The sequence below is a fragment of the Sceloporus undulatus genome, chromosome 7, assembly GCF_019175285.1.
Source record: "Sceloporus undulatus isolate JIND9_A2432 ecotype Alabama chromosome 7, SceUnd_v1.1, whole genome shotgun sequence".
Lineage (NCBI taxonomy): Eukaryota > Metazoa > Chordata > Lepidosauria > Squamata > Phrynosomatidae > Sceloporus > Sceloporus undulatus.
This window is the reverse complement of record NC_056528.1, coordinates 5989652-6010522: the sequence shown is the minus strand read 5'-3', so window position 1 is coordinate 6010522 and position 20871 is coordinate 5989652. Positions and strand designations below refer to the sequence as shown.

The window sequence follows — 20871 nt, the reverse complement described above, 5'->3', positions numbered from 1 at the left end:
GGCCAACTATCTCCCAATGATCCCCTATGGCCAACTATTCTGCAGTCATTCCCTATAATCCAACTATTCCCCAATGACCCTTTATGGCCAACTACTAGCCCCCAATGATTATTCTGCAATCATTCCTGGGATGCATTTGCGATAAGAGCGGCAGGAGCAAACTGCATTCTTGAGACCGCAACTTTTAAAAAAAGAAGCAATGCATGCGTAATTGCGTGACTCTGACATCACTAGAAAGGAGAGGGCAGTGAAGTTTTGCACTGACAAACTCACAAGATCAAGACAGTGCACCCGGTGGTTGCATTGGTTGCGTCACAGGTTCTACCCGTGAATGAAAAATAGCAGTTTTATCACAAGGTAACAGCAGTTTGCGCCCTGCATCATGCAGTCAGAAGTGGTTTGTGCCATAACTGAAAAGTGCAATAAATCTCATCTGCAGGAACTGGTAGCAATAGGCTGCAGCACAGGGGGCTGAGCATCCCCTGTCCTGGTTCACCAAAGGTCCACACCAACTGATCATGCATTTTTGGACCGTACTTGTCCCATGCTTGGAGCCTGTGTGGTAAAGTCCAGCGTCAACACTGTCCAAAGGTTGAAGAAGTCCAAACTAGGAATCCAGGAGTCTCAACACAGGCAAAAGGAATGGTGGCCAAGAAACAGACAAGTTGCTTCCAGCAACTCCTTTAACAAACTCAGCTCTTAAATAGGTTCTAACCACAGCTTGTTTTCTTGCTTGCTGCTTAGCCTGCAGCCTGGCTGAGCATCTTAATTCTTTTGTTGGATCCTTTGGTTCCTCCTCCTTGACTGAGGACTTAAGACCCCAGCCGTGTCTTCAAACCCAGCAGCACATAAGGGACACCATTTCACTGTACCATTGTGTTTAATGGGACTTGAGCATCCACGGATTTTGCTATTCATGAAGGGTCCCGGAACCAAACCCCAGCGGATACCAAGGGCCCAATGTATTCTTTTCCTAAAACGCTGCCTGCCATGAATTTGTGACATGCAATACAACCACATCGTACTTCAAAACGATTGTTTCGTCCATTGGCACTTTTGGGGGGAGATTAATACCAACCCATGAGCGTTTGGGGGAAGCAGGAGTCGTGTGACCCATCCTGTCGGCTTTAGTAGCCATGTTACGGGGATCTTGGGATTTCGGCTGAAAACTCTCACGATTGCCCTGGGTGGGTTAACATATATTTCCCCGGATTAAAGAACAGATTTACATCTCAGAGAGAAGCATTTCCAGAGATTATCCAACTCAAGGCTTCTGCAGGGTTTGTCATCTTGCTCCTTTCCCCCCCTTTTTAGCGTCTATTTAAAATGCTAGTGCTTTAAAAAGGCTAAAAATAAGCATCAAGGGAAGGGCGGGCAGATAAAACAGTTCTCTCCTCGGTGTCTTGTCTCCTTTCCTTTAATTTTCTGGGGGAAATACATGTTAAAGAAAGGCAATTGCACGTTCTGCCGACTGAGCAGTGCCTTTGCAAGGTTGCTCCATCTTCTATGTGACATCCCTGCGCATACGTTTGAACATGATGCGTCTTCTCACCTCTCGGTCTTCTCTTGTCAGAGTTAAACGTATCCAGACCTCTCGATCATTCCTCATATGGTTTGGTTTCCAGACTTTTTGTCCTTCTCTGTGCATGTTCCAGATTCTTGAACATCAGTGATAGATCCCTACACTACCAAAAAGAAAGAGCATTTCGATAAGTGTCAGCAAACTTTTAATACCAGACTAACAATATGCACTTGTGAAATGAAACGCTTTGCAGTGATGGTGAACCTTTTCGAGGCCGAGTGTCCAAACTGCAACCCAAAACCCACTTATTTATTGCAAAGTGCCATGTCCCTCTGGCTTTCTAGTAACAAAGTCTGGCAAACTCTGTGCTGGGATGATGGCACATGTGCCCACAAAGAGGGCTCTGAGTGCCATCTCTGGCATGCGTGCCATAGGTTCGCCATCACTGGCTTAGGGTAAGTAAGCCTTGCATAAGTAAACAAAAGCATTTTCAGCCTTCTAGAAACCTCCAGGGACAGGCTTTTTCTCCTTTTCCAGCTCCTACCTGTTTATCAGATCTATGGAGTTTGTCACACTGGGGCTAATTTCAGCATTAAAGAGAGATTCAAGAGCATTTAAAGCACACACTGTCAGGATTTGAAGGGTTAAAACACAGCACACAGGGAAATACTTGATGTGTGTGTGTGTGTGTGTGTTTGGCCATGATCAGTCAGCACAGTGGCAAGGCTGATCATCCACAGCTGATGCTCATTGGGCCAAGGACACTTCAGTGTCCAAGTGCATGTAGCCATGGATGATGAAACATGTGTCTGGATTGCAGAGGAGACACATGGCATGGCTACACACCTGAACTCACTGGGTTTGGGAGACCACATGGTCTGGAGTCTATATAAACCTAGGGGTTGCAAGGGTGTGGTGTGAAGTAGGAGTTTGAGAGATCTAGTTTTGTATTATAGCACTGTTAATAAAGAGCACTTTGGGGACTTTTGTTTCTCTGGTGGTTTATCAGAAGAAGCTACAGCATCGGTTTGCTGTTGTCCCTGGAGGTTCCTGCATTGCTGCAGTTCCTGGAAGACATCCAGTTGCTGTCATCCCAATTGGACTCTGGGAGCCACGCTTCGGCTTCTGGAAATTTGCCAGCTCTGCTCCAAGGGTCTGATTTAACCCCAGGACTCGTTGGAGTTGCTGATAGTGGTTGTTGGACTATTGCATTTTTTACTGCAGTCTGCAGCATGCCACTGAAAATCTGTGTTTCTGGTGATGCAGCGCTTAAATGCTGGTATTGCAACCACAATGGTGCGATTTCAATCCCAGGGCTCCCAAGTTGACTCTGTCTTTCATCCGTTCGTAGGTTGGTAAAATGAGGACCCAGCTTGTTGGGGGCAATTGGCTTACAGACTGCAAACTGCTTAGAGAGTGCTATTGCTAAATGCTATTGCTGTCCTTCACCATGCTTCCTATGCCAATGCTGCTAAAAACCTTCAAGCTACACAGAGGATGATGGGGAAAGGGGGACTGAGCAGGCATAAAAAGACTTTGTAAGAAGGTGCTCCTTCATCGTGGGCAAAGGGCCTGAAAAGAAAGGCCAAAATAAAGCTGCTTCGAGTCACTTTAGAAGTATGCTATTTAAATGCTGCGTGTGTCCTAAGAGGCCGGAAGCCGCGCCAAAGCCATGCTCCAGTCCTAAGAACTGGAGTGCAACTTTGGCACAGCTTCTGGCCTCTTAAGATGCATGTGGAGCATAACTCCAAAGTGACCCGAAGCAGCTTTATTTTGGCCAGTCTGTTCGGCCCCAAAGTTAACTGAGGTTTGCCTGTATACAATCCTTTAGATAACCTGGTCCTCCTGAGTCATATAAGGCTCCTATAAGTCATATAAGACAAACTAGCACTTTGGATTGGGCCCAGGAACAGACCAGTAGCCAATGCAGCCATTGCAACAAGAGAGTTTTTATGCTCCATTTAAAGTCATTGTTTCCAGACTGACATTGATTTATTTAAAATGTACAACTCTGCTTTGTTACTTCAAAAACATGCTCAGGGGAGCTAAGAATAGCAAAATGCACTCAGGGATCAACATCTTAGTTAAAACATCACATAGTGATAAGCAATTGAACAACGCAATTGAAAATACAGCAATTGAAGAAATAGCCAGCACCCAGCCAAACACCCTTCATTGTGATGCAAGTCTACAGATGCCCACGAAGGCATGATAACCATGCTGCTTATACTCAGTCTGTACATGCTTTGATTTAGATTTCCTGCATGGCAGGGGGTTGGACTGGATGGTCCTTGTGGTCTCTTCCAACTCTATTATTCTCTGATTCTATGATGTCAAGCACTTTCTTACTGCTAAAGAATATTTGGACCTTGGCAAAGCGACTTTTTTGGACTTCACCTCCCTCAGCTGCCATCAGGCAAATTTGGGATCCGCAGTCCTTTCGCCACTGCCAGGTTTCTGCTGAGATCCGACTTCAAGTCCAAAGCTCAAGCCCAAAGTCGCAAGGGGTTGTATAGCAGCTTTGGGGTGGAAATTTCAGCAGGAAAATATTATAAGGGAAGGGAGAAGGTTCGCTTTCATTTGCTCTGTCCCATGCGGCTGATCTGCCTTGGCTTTCCTGTGACTGCTTCTTAATTGAGAGACACAGTAGGTCTTAAGTATACTGGAGCCATGTGTCCAAAGGAGGATAACCAAAATGGTGAAGGGTCTGGAAACCATGAAGCCCTATGAGGAATGACTTAGGGAGTTGTTTAGTTTGGAGAAGAGGCAGTTAAGAGGTGATATGAGAGCCCTGTTTAAATACTTGAAGGGTGTCGTGTTAAAGATGGAGCAAGCTTGTTTTCTGCTGCTCCAGAGACTAGAACACGGAACAATGGATGCAAGCTGCAGGAAAAGAGATTCCAGCTCAACATTACAAAGAACATTCTGAGAATAAGGGCTGTTTGACAGTGGAACATACTCCTTCCTTGGAGTGTAGTGGAGTCTCCTTCCTTAGAGGTCTTTAAACAGAGACTGGATGACCATTTGTCAGGGATGCTTTGATTGGAAGTTCCTGCATGGCAGAATAGGGTTGGACTGGATGGCCCTTGCAGTCTCTTCCAACTCTATAATCCTATGATTCTATGATGCTTTGTTTTTTAAAAAGCCCATTAATATAACATATTACCGCAACTGCACAGGGTTGACACCACCTTAACTGCCCTGGCTCAATATAGGGCAGTTCAAGTGGTGCCAAACCGGATTTTTTCCTGCAGTGTGGATGCATGCAGCCCATCATTTGGACCGATCTGTTTCTAGGGCATCCATTCAGAAGTGCTGCATCTCCCTAGAGAAACTAGTGCTTCCTTCTCTGTAGGAAAATGCTAGAGGATTTCCAAGGCAAGTTTAACTGTGTTCTGTCTTCTTTAATGTTTAAAGATGCACCTGTGTTTGTTCAGGTTTTTCCGAGGAGATCACTTTCAAAGAATGACAGGTGACTTCATTGCCATCTGTCAGCTGAGCTCAGCTAATTGTCTTGTGCCGTTTCCAAAGGCAATAAATAAATAAAACCACCTTTCCCTCCCTCCCTCCCTCCCTCCCTCCATCCTTCCATCCATCCTTCCATCCACCTACACAAATGCACTGTACTGATAATTAGTTTCTTTATCTCCCATGAACTCTGCCTGGGTACCGAAGGAAAGATTGTTTTTCCCGCTAGCATCTCCCAATTACTCTGAATGTATAACAGCACACATTTGTTCCTATTTTTATAGTCAGGGCTGAAGATGCTCGTGACGCTCTCACAGCAGAGATATCTTAGAACCCTTCGGAGGCTAGTTTGCACCAAGGTTGCCTCCAGTTCTAGATCGTGACAATCTGATCAATGCATTTATTTGTATTTGTTCATTTTGCTTAAACCTTGCTTTACCCACAGAGCTGTAACTCAAAGTGGCTTAAAAGAAGATCAAACAAGCTTGCTCCATCCTCAACATGACATCCCTTCAAATGTTTAAACAGGGCTATCATATCACCTCTTAACCTTCTCTTCTCTAGGCTAAACATCCCCAGCTCCCTAAGTCCTTCCTCATAGGGCATGGTTTCCAGACCCTTCACCATTTTTGTCGCCCTCCTTTGAATACACTCCAGCTTCTCAAGCTCCCTTTTGAATTGTGGTGCCCAGGATTCCAGGTGAGGCTTGGCAAGGTCCTACACCATGCTTCCCTGGCATATATACAGAGGGCAGCGGGGGCTGATACCTTCTCATGCAACGCCAGTGATTGTGGGGATTGGGTTGCCTGTGTGAGTGTGTCCAGGAGTCGGATTAATTCTGGCTGCTCTTGAGCACTGAGAGCATCGTAGAATCACAGTCCAGCCCCATTGTGCCATGCAGGAACTCTCAGTCAAAGCATCCCCCACAGATGGCCATCCAGCCTGAGAGAGAAGAAGGGCCAGCCTCTATCTCTAATAGGGGCCTGACCTTAGAATCATAGAGTTGGAAGAGACCGCAAGGGCCATCCAGTCCAGCCCCATTGTGCCATGCAGGAACTCCCAATCAAAGCATCCCCAACAGATGGCCATCCAGCCTCTGTTTAAAGACCTCCAAGGAAGGAGGCTTCACTACACTCCGAGGAAGGAGTGTGTTCCACTGTCAAACAGCCCTTACTGTCAGGACGTTCCTCCTAATGTTGAACTAGAATCTCTTTTCCTGGAGCTTGCATCCATTGTTCCATTGGTTCCTATTCTCTGGAGCAGCAGAAAACAAGCTTGCTCCCTCCTCAACATGAACATCCCTTCGAGTATTTAAACAGGGATATCATATCACCTCTTAACCTTGAATGTCAGGACCTTGGACTCTCTTCTCCAGTCCTGAAGGGAAGGAAGAGAAATATTTGGGTGAGACCACTGCCTTGAAGGTCATACGCTTCAAGTGCCCTAGTTTGGCAAGGACAGTCTGGATTAATCCTTTAGAGTTCAGATTAAAAAAGAGAGAGCAGGGATGTGTCCGTACTGGCAACTAATAGTAATTCAAAGTAATTCAATCAGCTACATTTAATACCACTTTGGGCTGCTGCTTCCCCTTTCCACATCCGCACATCATCATCATCATCATCATCACCATCTGGAACAATATGTATTCTTCCTTATAATTATTGTGTTGAATGAGATCCCACATGTCCAGCAGGGTCTTCTGGAAACTTAAATTGAATCTCTTTCTCATAACCCCTTTCCCTCTTTCCGTCACCTCTCTCCTCCTTTGCAACACAGTGGGAAGGGATAGGGATGGTCTCTTTCCCCCATCCTCTTCTCCGCTCTCCTCCCCTTGTGCAGATGTGTGTGGGTGTGTACACACACACAGCGCTGCAGATCTAACTTAAATTACGCAGGAGAGTTATAAAGGGAATGCAACAGAGGAGGTTGGCATACTAGAAATGTATCAGTTTCAAAAAATGACACTCTGCAGGTAGGGCATAAAGACTTGGGCAACGGAGGGACATTGAAATATATGAATACATGCTCTGGACCAATGGGTTCAATGCCAGAGGGCTCCAAGGTTGACTCAGCCTTGCATCCTTTCATAGGTTGGTAAAATGAGTGCCCTGCTTGTTGGGGGCAATTGGCTTACAGACTGTAAACTGCACAGAGCAGTGGTTCCCAACCTGTGGGTTGTGACCCCTTTGGGGGTCGGACGACCCATTCACAGGGCATCGGAAAATACATATTTCCGATGGTTTTAGGAACCAAGATGAAAATAATGTTATGGTTGGGGGTCGCCACAACATGAGGAACTGTATAAAAGGGTTAGGAAGGTTGAGAACCACTGGCTTAGAGGACTTTTTCACACAGGAAAAACTGGAAGGTTATACTGGTGCCAATGCAGAGTTATCCAGGGCATTAGGGACAAGTCCGCAGCTGCTTTTCACACTATTTGTCCTCATCCGTCTGAAACCCAAATTTGCACTCAACACACTATCTTGCCTAAATAATGTGCTTTGCACCTCTTCTTGTGCTCTGTGTGTGATAACCAGGAGCAAATTGGCTTGCTTTTTCCGGGATGCCAACACTTTAAACGTTTTTGGGATGGAAGCACATAGGTCCCTATGTGAAAAGGTCCTTGGTAACAACAGTGGTAAGCTGGTAATGACAGGAGTAAAAACCATGATCTCCTGATACAGCTGGCCAGCCATGCTTTATGAGGAGTGGCTTAGGGAGCTGGGGATGTTTAGCCTGGAGAAGAGAAAGTTAAGGGGTGACATGATGAAAGCCATGTTTAAATATTTGAGGATGGAGCAAGCTTATTTTCTGCTGCTCCAGATATTAGGACATAGAGCAATGGATGCAAACTACAGGAAAAGAGATGTTGGACAGAGGAAGACACTGCTTCTGAGTGGCATCTCCTTCTTTGGGGGCTGGATGGCTGTCCATTGGGAGTGCTTTGATGGTGTCTTTCTTCATGGCAGAATTGGAGTTGGAATGGATGACCCTTGCAGTCTTTGTCCAGCTCCAGGATCCTATAATTCTCTTATTCAGGGGTAGAAAAAATGATTCCTTAAGGGGCCACATGCACCTCCACCATCTTCGGAAATCATGCTCGCAACACTAATTGTGGCCACAAAATGAAAAATGGTTGCATTGGAATAGATTTCCGCGGTTTGTTACCAAATATCAGTAACAAATTGGGGAAACTCCATGGCAACAAACAGTTCCTTTTTGTTTGATGGCTGTGCAAAGTTGGGGATTTGTTGGTACTTAAAAATTACAAAGACAACGTAAGCCTCCAGTTGATAAAAAAAATCAAATCTAAAATGTGGATGGGTTTCCAAGTGTGCAGAGTGTGTGTGTATGTGTGTGTGTGTGTGTGTGTTTGTGTGTGTGTGTGTGTATAGTATTGTGGTTTAAGATATAATTTCCCTCTTCTTTTCCATGTTTCCAAGGTGACAGCAACTCAAATAAGCTAAAAATTCCTGTCTCCGGCAGAAATGAGTGAAAATGTAATAAAAAGCTATGCGATCCTTCTTTCTTTTTCGCCCCGAAGGTGGGTTTTATTAGCAAGGGATATCTTCTTTGCCATGCTTTCTGGAGTGAGGATCACGCTGTCTCAAAGGTCTCCAGAAACTGGAACGGTTCAAGGAGTGATCATACTGAGAGCCAAAGAGGATCCGAGCGACTCGGTTCATTTAAATGGGGGAATAAATAGAGGAAGGCCTTTGAAAAGAAAAGAAAAGCTTGATTATGTGTGCATGCATGTGTGCGTGCGTGTGTATATATACACACACATATATATTTGGAACACTTATATTTGTACTTTACAAAAGAGATAGATTAGGTACGCTATTAATGACTTCAATAGCTTGTGCTTCTAGGAGATAAAACACAGCTGCGCAGTGAATTGTAAATGATGTCGAAAAACACAATTTGGAGATTATGCGCACTTGTAGCAATCCTTTCCTCACACATTATCTATACAGAGAATTGTGTACAGAAGTCGGCAATTGTAGAATTTATACACTGGGTCAGTGCCAAGCGCTGCAAGCCGACATATAATCGCTGCCAGCGCTCTTCTGCAAATCTTGTGCAAGAGTTTGGGGCGGTAAGAGGAGTTATATTTAACATTTGGGAACGTTATGCATGTTGGAAGCATTACCGATGCACAATCAAGTGGTTAGGGTTACAAGTGAATTGTAAGTGATGGGGGAAAATATGATTTGTAGATGATGCATATTTAATACCAGCCGTTGCATCCTCTATCAAAGAATGGTTTCTATTACTTAACTAACGGTACCTGGCCATGCGTCGCTGTGGCTCAGTCTGGTTAAATGGAAAGGAAAGAAAATAAGAAAGTGCACAATGCTTGTGGGTATACAATATTTTTGTTGCTCCATTGTCTGTGTAGATACACAGATTGTCTGGTTTGCCGACTCTACAACACGCAATGCATAATTGTCCGTGTGAGAAGCAATCCGTGTCTAGATCTAAACTGCATAGTTCTAAAGACTGGCCCTAAGCTTTGTTGAAAGAAAATCAACTCCTTTGAGATGTGGCGCTGGAGAAGAGTGCTTAGGATACCACTGACAGCTAAAAAGATGAACAAATGGGTTCTTGAACAGATCAAGCCTGAAATCTCTTTGGAAACCAAGATGATCAAGTTGAGGCTGTCATACTTAGCCACATAATAAGAAGGCACAGATCACTAGAAAAGACAATAACGCTAGGAAAGGTAGAGGCTAGTCGGAAGAGAGGAAGACTGCACTCCAGATGGATGGATTCAATCAGAGAGGTCACAGGCATGAATTGCAGGATCTAAGCAGAGCAATGGAGGACAGGGGTCTTGGAGATGTCTCATCCACAGAGTAGCCATGACCAACTCAAGTGCAGCTAACAACAACAACAAGGAAAGGGACAGGGAGGTGGTCCTGTAGGGAGCAAATCCATGGGGCAGCAGTCCACAAGGAAGGAGGTGGAAACAGGCAAACCAGCAATAGACAGGAGCAAGGCCTCTCTCATTGAGAAGTTATTTAGGGAGCTGGGGGTGTTTAGCTTGGAGAAGAGACGGTTAAGAGGTGATACGATTGCCTTATTTAAATATATGAAGGGATGTCATATTGAGTATGGATCAAGCTTGTTTTGTGCTGCTCCAGAGAATAGGATCTGGAACAATGGATGCAAGCTTCAGGAAAAGACATCCCACCTAAACATTCGGAAGAACCTTTCGACGGTAAGAGCATTTCGAGAGGAGTCTTGGTGACCATCTCTTGGGGGTGCTTTGATCATGTGTTCCTTCATGGCAAAATGGCTTTGGAGTGGATGGCCCTTGGAGTCTCTTCTTACTCTATGGTTCTATATGTAAGGGTTGGTGGTGGCAATGCTGGCTCCATTCAGGTCACCTCAAGTGGTCCATTTCTCAGCTTGCAGGACAGGGACAGGTGAAGTTAGTTCAGAAACAAATCTAGTTCAGAATTATCTGTTGCCTGTTGCTCCAGGATTTCAGGCTGGAGTTTCTCCTCCAGTCCTACTTGAAGATCTTCTGGTTTGAAAGCTAGGACCTTCTGCCGGCAACAGAGACGCACCAATGCTCCGCTTTGTTCCTTTCCCAAGGCAGGCCCTCATGCAATCGCTCCGCATCCCAGCAGGCAGAAAACAATCTTTATAGAGGTTCATCTGGTTTAATTATTCCCCTCCCTTGCCTCCAGCAATCTTTTTAATAGCTACTTCACTCTCTCTTTATCAAAAAAGGCTCTTGGGAAATCTACTACGCTTAAATTCCAGCGACAGATTTAAAGGCTCTTCAGATTTGTACTAAGCTGCGCTGTGACCATTTCCTCTTCAGCGCCGCTTTGGAGAGGCGTAATGTCCTCGACTTCTTTTCTCGTATTGATAGATCGGTTGCAAATTCTTCTAATTGATTTCTTGTTAAGCTTTAAAATGTTTGATGACAAGAACCTCCCCGGCTCCATTTTTATGACTGGTAACGTATGGCAGAGAGTGTACTTTCAGCCTCGGATCTATCCAAAGGTGGGCGTCTGAGATGCTTGCTGCGTGAACTGCTCTGTCCTTCCCACACTGAAATCCAAAATAACATCTTGCTTGCTATCTTTTCTTTATATGATCTGAACTATAGCTAATAGGAAAACTGCCCTAAAAGTTTGCAGCAACAGAAGGATATTTGGGAACGGACAAGTGGTCGCACATGAACCGTTTTCTATGTAGAGCTGCAGAGAAAACCAAAATGCAAACGGCGTTGTCACCACTTTAATTATAATAACTACTAATGACGATGATGATAACTATAATGATAATGATGTCATTTTTAATGGTATTTTAAGGTGGGAGGGAGATAGGGAATTGGATTTGATATGTTTTCCTATGCTTTTACTTGTGGTTTGTTGTGTTTTGTTTTTATTGTTCTTATGTTTGTTGTTACCCGCCTCGGTCCAATACAGGGAGAGGCGGGATACAAATAAATATTATTATTATTATCATCATCATCATTATTAGTTTTCATTATTATTATCATCAGTTGTTATTATCATTATCATTATCAGTTGCCATTATCATCATCATCAGTAGTTATTATTATTATTATTATTATTATTATTATTATTATTATTATCATTATTAGTTTCCATTATCATCATCATCAGTTGTTGTTATTATTATCATTATTATTATCAGTTGCCATCACCATCATCATCATCCTTATCTTTATAGTTTTCCTCCTGGAGTCCCTGGGTCTCCTTGGACTGTACCACTTTCTCCCTCCTTCCTCTTCTCTTCTGCTTTCTCCTTCCCCCCCCCCCCCCTTTGGGCAACAGATGGTTCCTTCCGTTGCCTTGGAACTTCCCCAAACAGTCAGTTGGGAAGAGGAAGCAGCTGGACCAACAGGTGAGTAGACCGGGGCCTCCCTCTGCTCCAAGGCACGACATACTTTCCTGGAGGGAGCATCTTTTGCCAATGGAGGAAGGCTGCTACTGCTGCTGGAGGTGGATGCCTCCATTGGGGTCTTCTTGGCCCACTTTCTTCCCAAGGGGGCTTTGCCTTGCCCTCTGAGGCTGAGAGAGTGGGACTTGCCCAAGGGCACCCAATGGGTTTCCATGACCAAACCCTGCTTCTCCAGACTGCATCCACACTGCAGAAATAATCCACTTTTGACCCTGCTTTCACTGCCCTGGCTCAGTGCTAGGGGTTTGGGGGGAATTGTAGCTCCTCTGCAGCCATCATGGCATGAAAACAATCATACGTTGCATCTGCACTGCAGGAATAATCCAGTTTGAGACTGCTTTAATTGCCATGGCTCAGTTCTATGGAGTCTTGGGAATTGTAGCCCTACTCTGGTGCCACAGCAAACTACAGCTCCCAGAATTCCAGAGCACTGAGCCATGGCATTAAAAGAATCATACGTTGCATCTGCACTGCAGGAATAACCCAGTTTCAGACTGCTTTAATTGCCATGGCTCAGTGCTATGGAGTCCTGGGAATTGTAGCTCTGTTCTCGTGCCACGGCAAAACTACAGCTCCCAGAATTCCATCGAGCTGGAATTAAAAGAATCATAGGTTGCGTCCACACTGCAGAAATAACCCAGTTTGAGACCCCTTTAATTGCCCAGGCTCAGTGCTATGGAGTCCTGGGAATTGTAGTTTGTTGTGGCACCAAAGCTCTCTGACAGAGAAAACTAAATGTCTCCCAAAACTACATCTCCCAGGATTCCATAGCACTGAACCGTGGCAGTTAAAGCAGTATCAAACTGGATTATTTCTACAGACAAACCCAGAGCGGCCATGCTTTTCCAGGACATGTCCTCCATCCCAACCTTCTCTCCAGGAGGAATTGCAAAATGTCCTCCATTTTGAGCAGGACTAAGAAGCATGGGTTTACATTTATTAGTAGTATTCCTTTCTTTCTTCAAGGCAGCGAACAACATATATAAAAAGAATACAATTTCAAACCAGCCAGTGCCACATATAATATAGATACAGATATAAATATATACAAATATAATATAATAATTATATATTTATTATATAAAATAAATATCAATATCAATTTTTAAGAAACAATTAAACCATTTTAAGAGTTAAAACAGTTACAAATTAAAACGTAACACGTTCAAAATACAAACCTTGAAATTAATCCTAATCATTTCAGTAAGATACGACTCTTTCCGTAATGAACATATATATCTGTCACCTTCATATCATATATTAAATATATATATATGATATCTAATTTAACCTATTATAGCATTATTTGAATTGTAACTAGCTTTTCCTTTACATTGACCTCTTTCTATAACCGAAACGTTCTCTATATTCTGTATTCTCTTTATCTATAAATCTCTGAGAAACTAATATCTTTGCTGGTAAAATGACCACTTTTTACAATAAGCAAAAAATGTCCATTTTCAAAAAGCTGGATTTTCAAGAAAGCCACGGTTTTGTTTGTTTTTTAATCTATATCTATCTATCTATCTATCTATGAAGAAATCCACTCGCTTTTAAAGTGCAAATTATATGATGCAGTGTCGAAAATATTTTCCCCTCTAATATTATTTGCTTCCTTTTGCAGCTGAGCTGAACTTGGAGAGGAAATGGAGGAAAGTGCCCAGATGAGTGATATAGAGTCCCCAGATGTTTCGGACGACAACCTCATCCCTGAGTTGTGTTTGTCGGGAGAGGACCATGGAGAAGACACCCCTGAAGAACTTGAACCCGAAATGGAAAGCTGGAAAGGTTACATTTTCATCATATTTTAATCATATTTCCTGGGAGGGAAATATGGGACCTGGTTAATGGGGTGCAAGTGGTGGGATCCTTAGGTGATAGTGACCATGTTCTCCTGGAGTGTGTTATACGGTGGAAAGGAGAAGCCAGGCATAGTCATGGTCAAAAATCCCTGAATGTTGATTCTAAGGCATTAAGTATGGTTGACATGCGTTGAGCATTTGGATTAATAAAGCAACCTTACCTTTTGCACATCTTCAGATTTGTCTCCGGTTTCCTTTGTTAACCTCCAAACAAAGATGCTTTGCTAAAGCAGTGAACTTTGGGATCATCCCATTCCTAGAGCAACTGTTTATTTTCTTTCAGCATCTTCTGGGAATTGGGAAAGCTCTATTCAGTCGGACATTTATTTGGTCATTGTTAAAGGATGCTAGTGGAAACGGGAGGAGAGTCTGAGATGTTCCTGCAGATGCTGCATGCTCTTTCGGTCAGGAATGCAGCAATTTCAGATCCTGGATCAAGATGTGGGTTGGTACAGATGACCTCTGAAGCCTCTTCCAATCTATATTTATTAAGACAGAGTGCTTACATCAGTGCGTTTTTCCTTTTACTGTGTGCCACAACCCATCAGAGGGCTGTAAACCTATATTCTCATTTGGCTGTTATAGAGTCTGTTTGTACAGCACTTAAGGCTGATCGCTCCTGACAACTCTGCGGAGAAGGTGGAGAGCATTGGCTTTGAGTCCCTGGGTGTAAAGTTGTCTTTGTGTATGTTATGTGACAAGATTTCTGCCTTCCCTCAATTATACACAGTGGTAAAGCTTTTAGCGCATCATCTCTGTGACCTCTTATCTTGACTTGACTTGTCAAGGAGGGGTACTGAAGCTTTACATCTTTTAACGGGCAAAGTCTCCTTCAGTTCCATCAGGACTCAGGTTTGAAGAAGACTACAGGGAGGAGGTCCACACAGGCAGCAAAGACGCTTCAGAAGGAATGGAAGAAGAACTGGAGTCTAGTGGGTGAGTCTCTTTAGTTGCATCCACAAGCCATACCTACTATTAGAGTTAGAAGACAAACTCTTACCCATTAAAAAATAATAACATACAGGATTTCTTTGCAGATGAATTTGCAGTGATTTATGCTGGGGTAACTATGGATTAGGCAGCATAAGTAATTTTCCAATCCCCTATCAAACACTAATCTTCATACAAAATATCCCACCAAATATCTCCATCAAAGTGAGCATTATCCTCACTTGGTGCATAGGCCTGGGAGAGACCGCCAAGAAACGGTGGCCTGCTGGCAGCATAGTTTCCTCCGCAGGGACGGCGCAGCTCCCCAATGGTGCACTGTCACTGCGGAGGGAAAAGGACCCGGAAAAATTGGGTACTTTTTCCGGCGTCGCAATGGCACACTCGTGACGTAAGCGCCGTGCAGCAACGTGCGGATGACACGCAGCGCTTATGTAACAATGGAGGCATCCATGTACAGGGCGCCACCATTGTTACGCCGCCGCGCCGTGCTAGGGTTAGGGACCATGCGGTTGCTGCATGGTTCCTAATCCTAGAATCGGTGCCGGTACTTTTGTAATCCATATTTAAGACAAACGAGTAGACAAGTCCACACCTGATGCACCTGGTAGATCACCATCATGCTCTTCATATGACTAGTTCTTGGTCTGATGTATCTCCTACTGCTTCTTCCTTCTAATTTCTTTTGTTTATACAATGGGCCATTGGTATCCGCTGGGGTTTGGTTCCAAGACCCCTCATGGATACCAAAATCCATGGATGCTCAAGTCCCATTACACATAATGGCATAGTAAAATGGTGACCCTTATATAAAAGGGCAAAATCAAGATTTGCCTATGAGGATTTGTATGTTTTTAAAGTATTTTCAAGCTATGGCTGCTTGAATCCATGGATAAAAAAAAGTCCATGGATAAGCAGGGCTGACTGTATTTTACCAAACATCGTTTTGCTTTCTTCACTGAATTCACCCAGAATCTTTGATTCTTGGGCCAAAATTCCTTCCTTCCTACTTTTCCCATTCAAATGGAATCCTTTTCTGTTTCAACTTATCAGCCAAACATTTATATTCCTTCCTATTGCATAGTATTCTAGCAGGAATCTCCTTCAATTTCTTTAATTCTATTTTAACTCAATTATCAGGCAAGGGAAATTGGGAGTATAATCCAATGGCAATCCGAACGCAATTATGGGGTTTCACGTTATTGCACGATAGACTACCACATGCAATTTCAGGCAATGGCAAGCTATTTTCGGGCAATGAGAAGCCAGTTCGAACGCAATTCGAATTCACGTCAATTCACTGAACTAGTGAATTCACATGAATGTGTTCTGGCCCCACTTTCTTTTCATTCGAAATTAAGAGAAATTCTTCCCGTGTGATAAACTCCAATGTTTTAGAGCCTCAATCCTATGGATCAAAAGGCTGAATCCTAGACTATTGAATTTTGCCCACGTCAATGTGAAATGCCAGATTAGATGGCCCAGAAGCTCTCTCTGCCTTTGTGACTCTTATATGTAAATACACATTTATGAAACCGAAGTCTGTTTTCCCCTCTTCTAACCCAAAGGGAAAGCTTGGAACGGCCCATTAGTCAGAGCACCAAAAAGAACATGAGCTACGCGGACCGAGTTCGCATCCTGAATGTACGCAGGAACCTCAATCAGCTTGATAATATAGCCAAAGAGAAGGAGATGGCGATTCAAAAAACCAGGTGAGTCTGTGTGTGTGTGTGTGTTATTTATAAATATATTTATTAGTTATCAAAAATTGACCCCGAAAACCCAAATCGACTTATCCATGGATCAATTATGGTCCCAAAACCTTCCCTCGACTTATACATGAGATCGACTTGTAGTCGAGTATATACGGTATGCTTCTGCTCACATTTGACTGATACTAAGTGCTAGGACTATGCAACCCACTTGCTCTGTGTTTTGGCACTGACTGTCAGTTTGCTTGTGAGGGCTGTTCAAGGGCCTTGTTATCTTCTTTAAATCCTAAATGGCTTGGAAGCGGGTTTCTTGGAGCAGATTCTCTTCCCTTGTGAACCCGCCTGTCATTTTAACTGCAGCTCCTGTTTCCTTTGGAGACCTGGCTGATGGCAGCGCATGAGAGGGCTTTCTTGGTGGCAGTGCCTCACATGTGAAATTTCCAGTCACAACAGCTTAGATGTCATCTTCGGCATTATTCCATGAAGACATTTCCCCCTTAATAATTCATTTGACTCTGCCGGTGCTTAATCCTGTTTTTAAACTGTATGTTCAGGACCCATAGAAGCATACAGTTTTAGAATAATAATGTTGGAAGGGACTGCAAGGACCATTTCATTGAACCTCTTGCCATGCAGTAATACACAGATAAAGCAATCCTGATCTCCAAAGTATGAGGCAGTTTATTCCACAGTTCTTACTAATGGTTAGATGAAATCTCGTTTCTTTCGAATCCGTTTGTTTGTATTCTAGCCTCTGAAGCAGCAGAAAACAAACTTGCTCTATATCTTCTACATGACATTCCTTCAGATATTTAAAGATGGCTATCATTTCACCTCTTAGTCTTCTCTTCTCCAAGCTAAACCTACCCAGCTCCTTCAGTCATTCCTTGGAAGGCTTAGTTTCTAGAACTTGGATCATCTTAGGGGCTGGACAGACAAATGCACAAAGACAGGATGGTTGACACCTGGCTCAAAAGCAGTACATGTGGAAAGGGTCTAGGGGTCTTAGTAGACCACAAGCAAAAAAATAATAATGAGTCAACATCGAAATAAACCAATGTAATTCTGCAGCCACTTCTTTCTTTGCCGGATTGGGGCGGAAGCAACTACACGCTGCAGCCCTGATCCGGCCTTTCCACGGCACAAAAAGTAACTGCAAAATGCCCCCCTTGCACTATGGAAAGGGCGCCATAGCCACTGCAGCTTTTCGGTGTTCCTTTGGTGCTGCATCATCTAGGTGCAGCACCAGAGGAGCGCTGTGACACTGCTCACCATGTGATCGGACGCACAGTGTGACAGCAGCGTCAGGTTGTGTGTTGTGTGTACGCCATGCCCTCACTCAGGCCCCAGGCCGGCATTTATCATCCGCCTGTCGAGGCCCATAGTCACCCTTCTCTGGACACATCCTAGTTTGTCAATTTTCTTCTTGAACTGTGGTTCCCAGAACTGGACACAGTATCCCAGGTGAAGCCTGATCAAAGCAGTTTAGAGTGGCACTCATATCTCCCTTATTCTGGGCACTGTACTCCTGTTGACACAGCCCAGAATTACATTGGTTTATTTGGATGTTGACTCGGGTTTTTTTGCTTGTGGTCTACTAAGACCCCTAGACCAGTGATGGTAAACCTATGGCACGCGTGCCAGAGGTGGCACTCAGAGCCCTCTCTGTGGGCACATGTGCCGTCGCCCCAGCATAGAGTTTTCCAAAGTTTGTTACTAGAAAGCCAGAGGGACACGGCACTTTGAAATAAATAAGTGGGTTTTGGCTTGCAGTTTGGGCACTCGGCCTCCGAAAGGTTCACCATCACTGCCCTAGACCCTTTCCACATGTACTGCTTTCGAGCCAGGTGTCAACCATCCTGTATTTGTGCATTTGTGTAGCACCTTATGTTCCTCACCTGTTGGAATTCACTTCTGTAGTATCAACCATCTTCTCAATCTGTCAGAGTCATTTCGAATCCAGTTCCTGTCCTTTGGGGTATAAATTCTCTGGCAGAGAAATCCTTTTAAAAATCAATTTAGGAAGCCATTCATAATTTCTGTAAGGGAAATAGGACCCCAGGGACCCCAGATGTGTTACGCTGAGATACCCTCAAGGCAGTACTTAGAGGTCTCTTCATACAAGAAGGTGCTTGGCAGAAAAAATTAAGCGAGGCTAAGCATGCATAACTTCTGCTGGCTATTGCAAAACTCACTTGTGCCCATAATGCCTCCCAGGATTCAAAAATCTTATTTGTACTAAACAGAAAGAGGATGGAACTGGAAGAGTGTGATCTCCATAAAATACATATACTGTATATACTCAAGTCTAAAAATTTTAGTCAAAAAATTGACCCCAAAAAAACAGGTCGACTTATCCACGGGTCAAAAAAAGGCACCACTTTCTTTCTCTGGGGAGAGTGGTAAAAGGTGAGAGCTTAATCCATCCCAGGAGCACCTAAAAGAAGCACCAACTCTGCCAGCTATCCATGGCTTGAAAAACCCTTCTACTCTGTCCTCCATGGCTCCACTTCTGACCTTTTTGGACTCCTGGGTTGGAAATGCACAGTTATGCCTGCCAGAATTTTGTAAGTTCTTTGGCATCATTTTCCTTACCTTCATCCTTTATTTCCTTTGTTACGTTCCTCTAAGTTTTACCCTCGACTTCTCCAAGGGTCAGATCAAAATCTGTAATTTTGCCTCCAAAACCTGTCCTCGACTTAGAATCATAGAAGCATAGAGTTAGAAGAGACCCCAAGGTCCATCCAGTTCAACCCCATTCTGCCATGCAGGAAATCTAAATCAAAGCATCCCCGACAGATGGCCATCCAGTCTCTGTTTAAAGACCTCGATTTAGTCAAGTATATACAGTAAGTGTTTAATGGTAACGGAAGTGTCAAAGAATGTAATGGGACTGGGATTTGCCCAAAATAATACCCCAAACAAACTTGGAAACCCAAATGATTGCATGCTTCTCTTCAGGGAGGAACTGGATGCCTGTCATTCCCGAATCGAGATGCTAACAACGCAACAAAGAGACGTGGAGAGAGCAATTGAGATCGAAAAGGAGTCTGGCAATACGTATGTAACAGTACCTCCGGGTAGCAGATTCTCCTGTATTTATTTTCCTGTGTTTCTTTTTCCTGTATTGATTCTTAAAATGTACCAACCAGCAATTTTGTTCCCTCCTCCAGCCTTGCATTGGTGCTTATGGTGCTTGGTGGTGCTGTCTACTACCTCTTTGATTCTCTTTGTTAAGCGATGCTTACTGTGTCAGTGATAAGCAAAGCTCAGTTATCTCCGGGGACTACACAAAACATTATCTTTAGCTGTATGCTAGGGAACAGATGGCATGCCGGTTACTGATATCATCTTCCTCTTCACACCATATTATTCATACCCAGTGGATTCAGAGTTATGTGTGGGCAGGACCTTTGGAAATGGGTTGTCATTTTTATGCATCCAAATCAGAAGATGCTCAAAGGGCATGGGTAGTAATGTGCGTGAGGCTGTCCAGATATTGTTAGACTACAAATCCCGTTATCCTTCAATGTTGGTGAAGAAGCCACCGAGCTTTGAAAGCTTGCAACATGTATATTGCTTATTTTGGTTGACCCATAAAGGTATCAATGGTGATATCTGTGGTGACTATATTCTTAATGGTTGCTGTCCACAGAGGCGAGAACATTAACAAGGAGAATCAAATGGCTGACATCTTGCATCACATGCTGCAATTCATATCTTTATGATGTTGTAGCTGCATCCTTGACAGGACATGCAACATTTCTAGTGAATTGTGACAATGTACATCGGGGTGTTCTGCATGGTGTCCTATTTCACAGTGAGAATGCCTGTTGCACAATGAACACCATAGCACTCTGGGGCCCAATGTGCAATGGGACCCATGGCATAATGGCCCTGTTTTCTCAGTGATCCTGGAGACCTACCTGTCTATGAATATAGTGGACTTCTTCTGAATATAGTGATCTTTCAGTCTGCTTCATTCAGTTTGCTTTAAATATAGTTGTAGAACAGCAACGCTGGGCAATAAGTCCAAGGGCCTACTTTACCTCCTGAATCTCCACCATAGCCCTGATTTGATGTATTTCTCTCTGGGTTGTGCTGCGGAGGAGCAGTGCTTCTCTCTTTTCCGTGGTAGTTGCTTAGAAACACGTTACTATATTTGGGATGCTTATCTGCTATAAATATGTAGCTTTCCATGCCCTAAAATGAATGTGACAGATCTTGGTCCCATTCTCAATTGTTGTTGCTTTGCTGACAATTAATTAGTGCTGGTGTTCTCTCTTCATTTCCAACTTCTGCAAAAGGTTTCCTTATCCATGGATTCTGCATGTGCAGATTCAACCATGGTTTGAAAATACTTGCACATGGAAAAATTCCCAGAAGCAAAATCTTATTTAAGATATGCCGT

The 20871-nt window shown here is 43.7% G+C and overlaps 1 protein-coding gene across 4 annotated transcripts in view; it reads left to right on the top strand.

Annotated features, from left to right (window-relative positions):
• Nucleotides 1-20871, top strand: part of CFAP74 (cilia and flagella associated protein 74) — an 85462-nt gene that overhangs the window by 3598 nt on the left and 60993 nt on the right. Inside the window, exons 1-5 of one of the 4 annotated variants that reach the window (XM_042479853.1) lie at nucleotides 11840-11881; nucleotides 13563-13726; nucleotides 14637-14736; nucleotides 16317-16460; nucleotides 19422-19520. In XM_042479853.1, coding sequence (XP_042335787.1) covers nucleotides 13585-13726; nucleotides 14637-14736; nucleotides 16317-16460; nucleotides 19422-19520 — 485 coding nt within the window. In that variant the 5' untranslated portion in view covers nucleotides 11840-11881; nucleotides 13563-13584. Of the gene's footprint in view, nucleotides 1-11839; nucleotides 11882-13562; nucleotides 14246-14636; nucleotides 14737-16316; nucleotides 16461-19421; nucleotides 19521-20871 lie in introns of those variants that run through there. The other 3 variants (XM_042479855.1, XM_042479852.1, XM_042479854.1) reach the window with 3 other exon arrangements.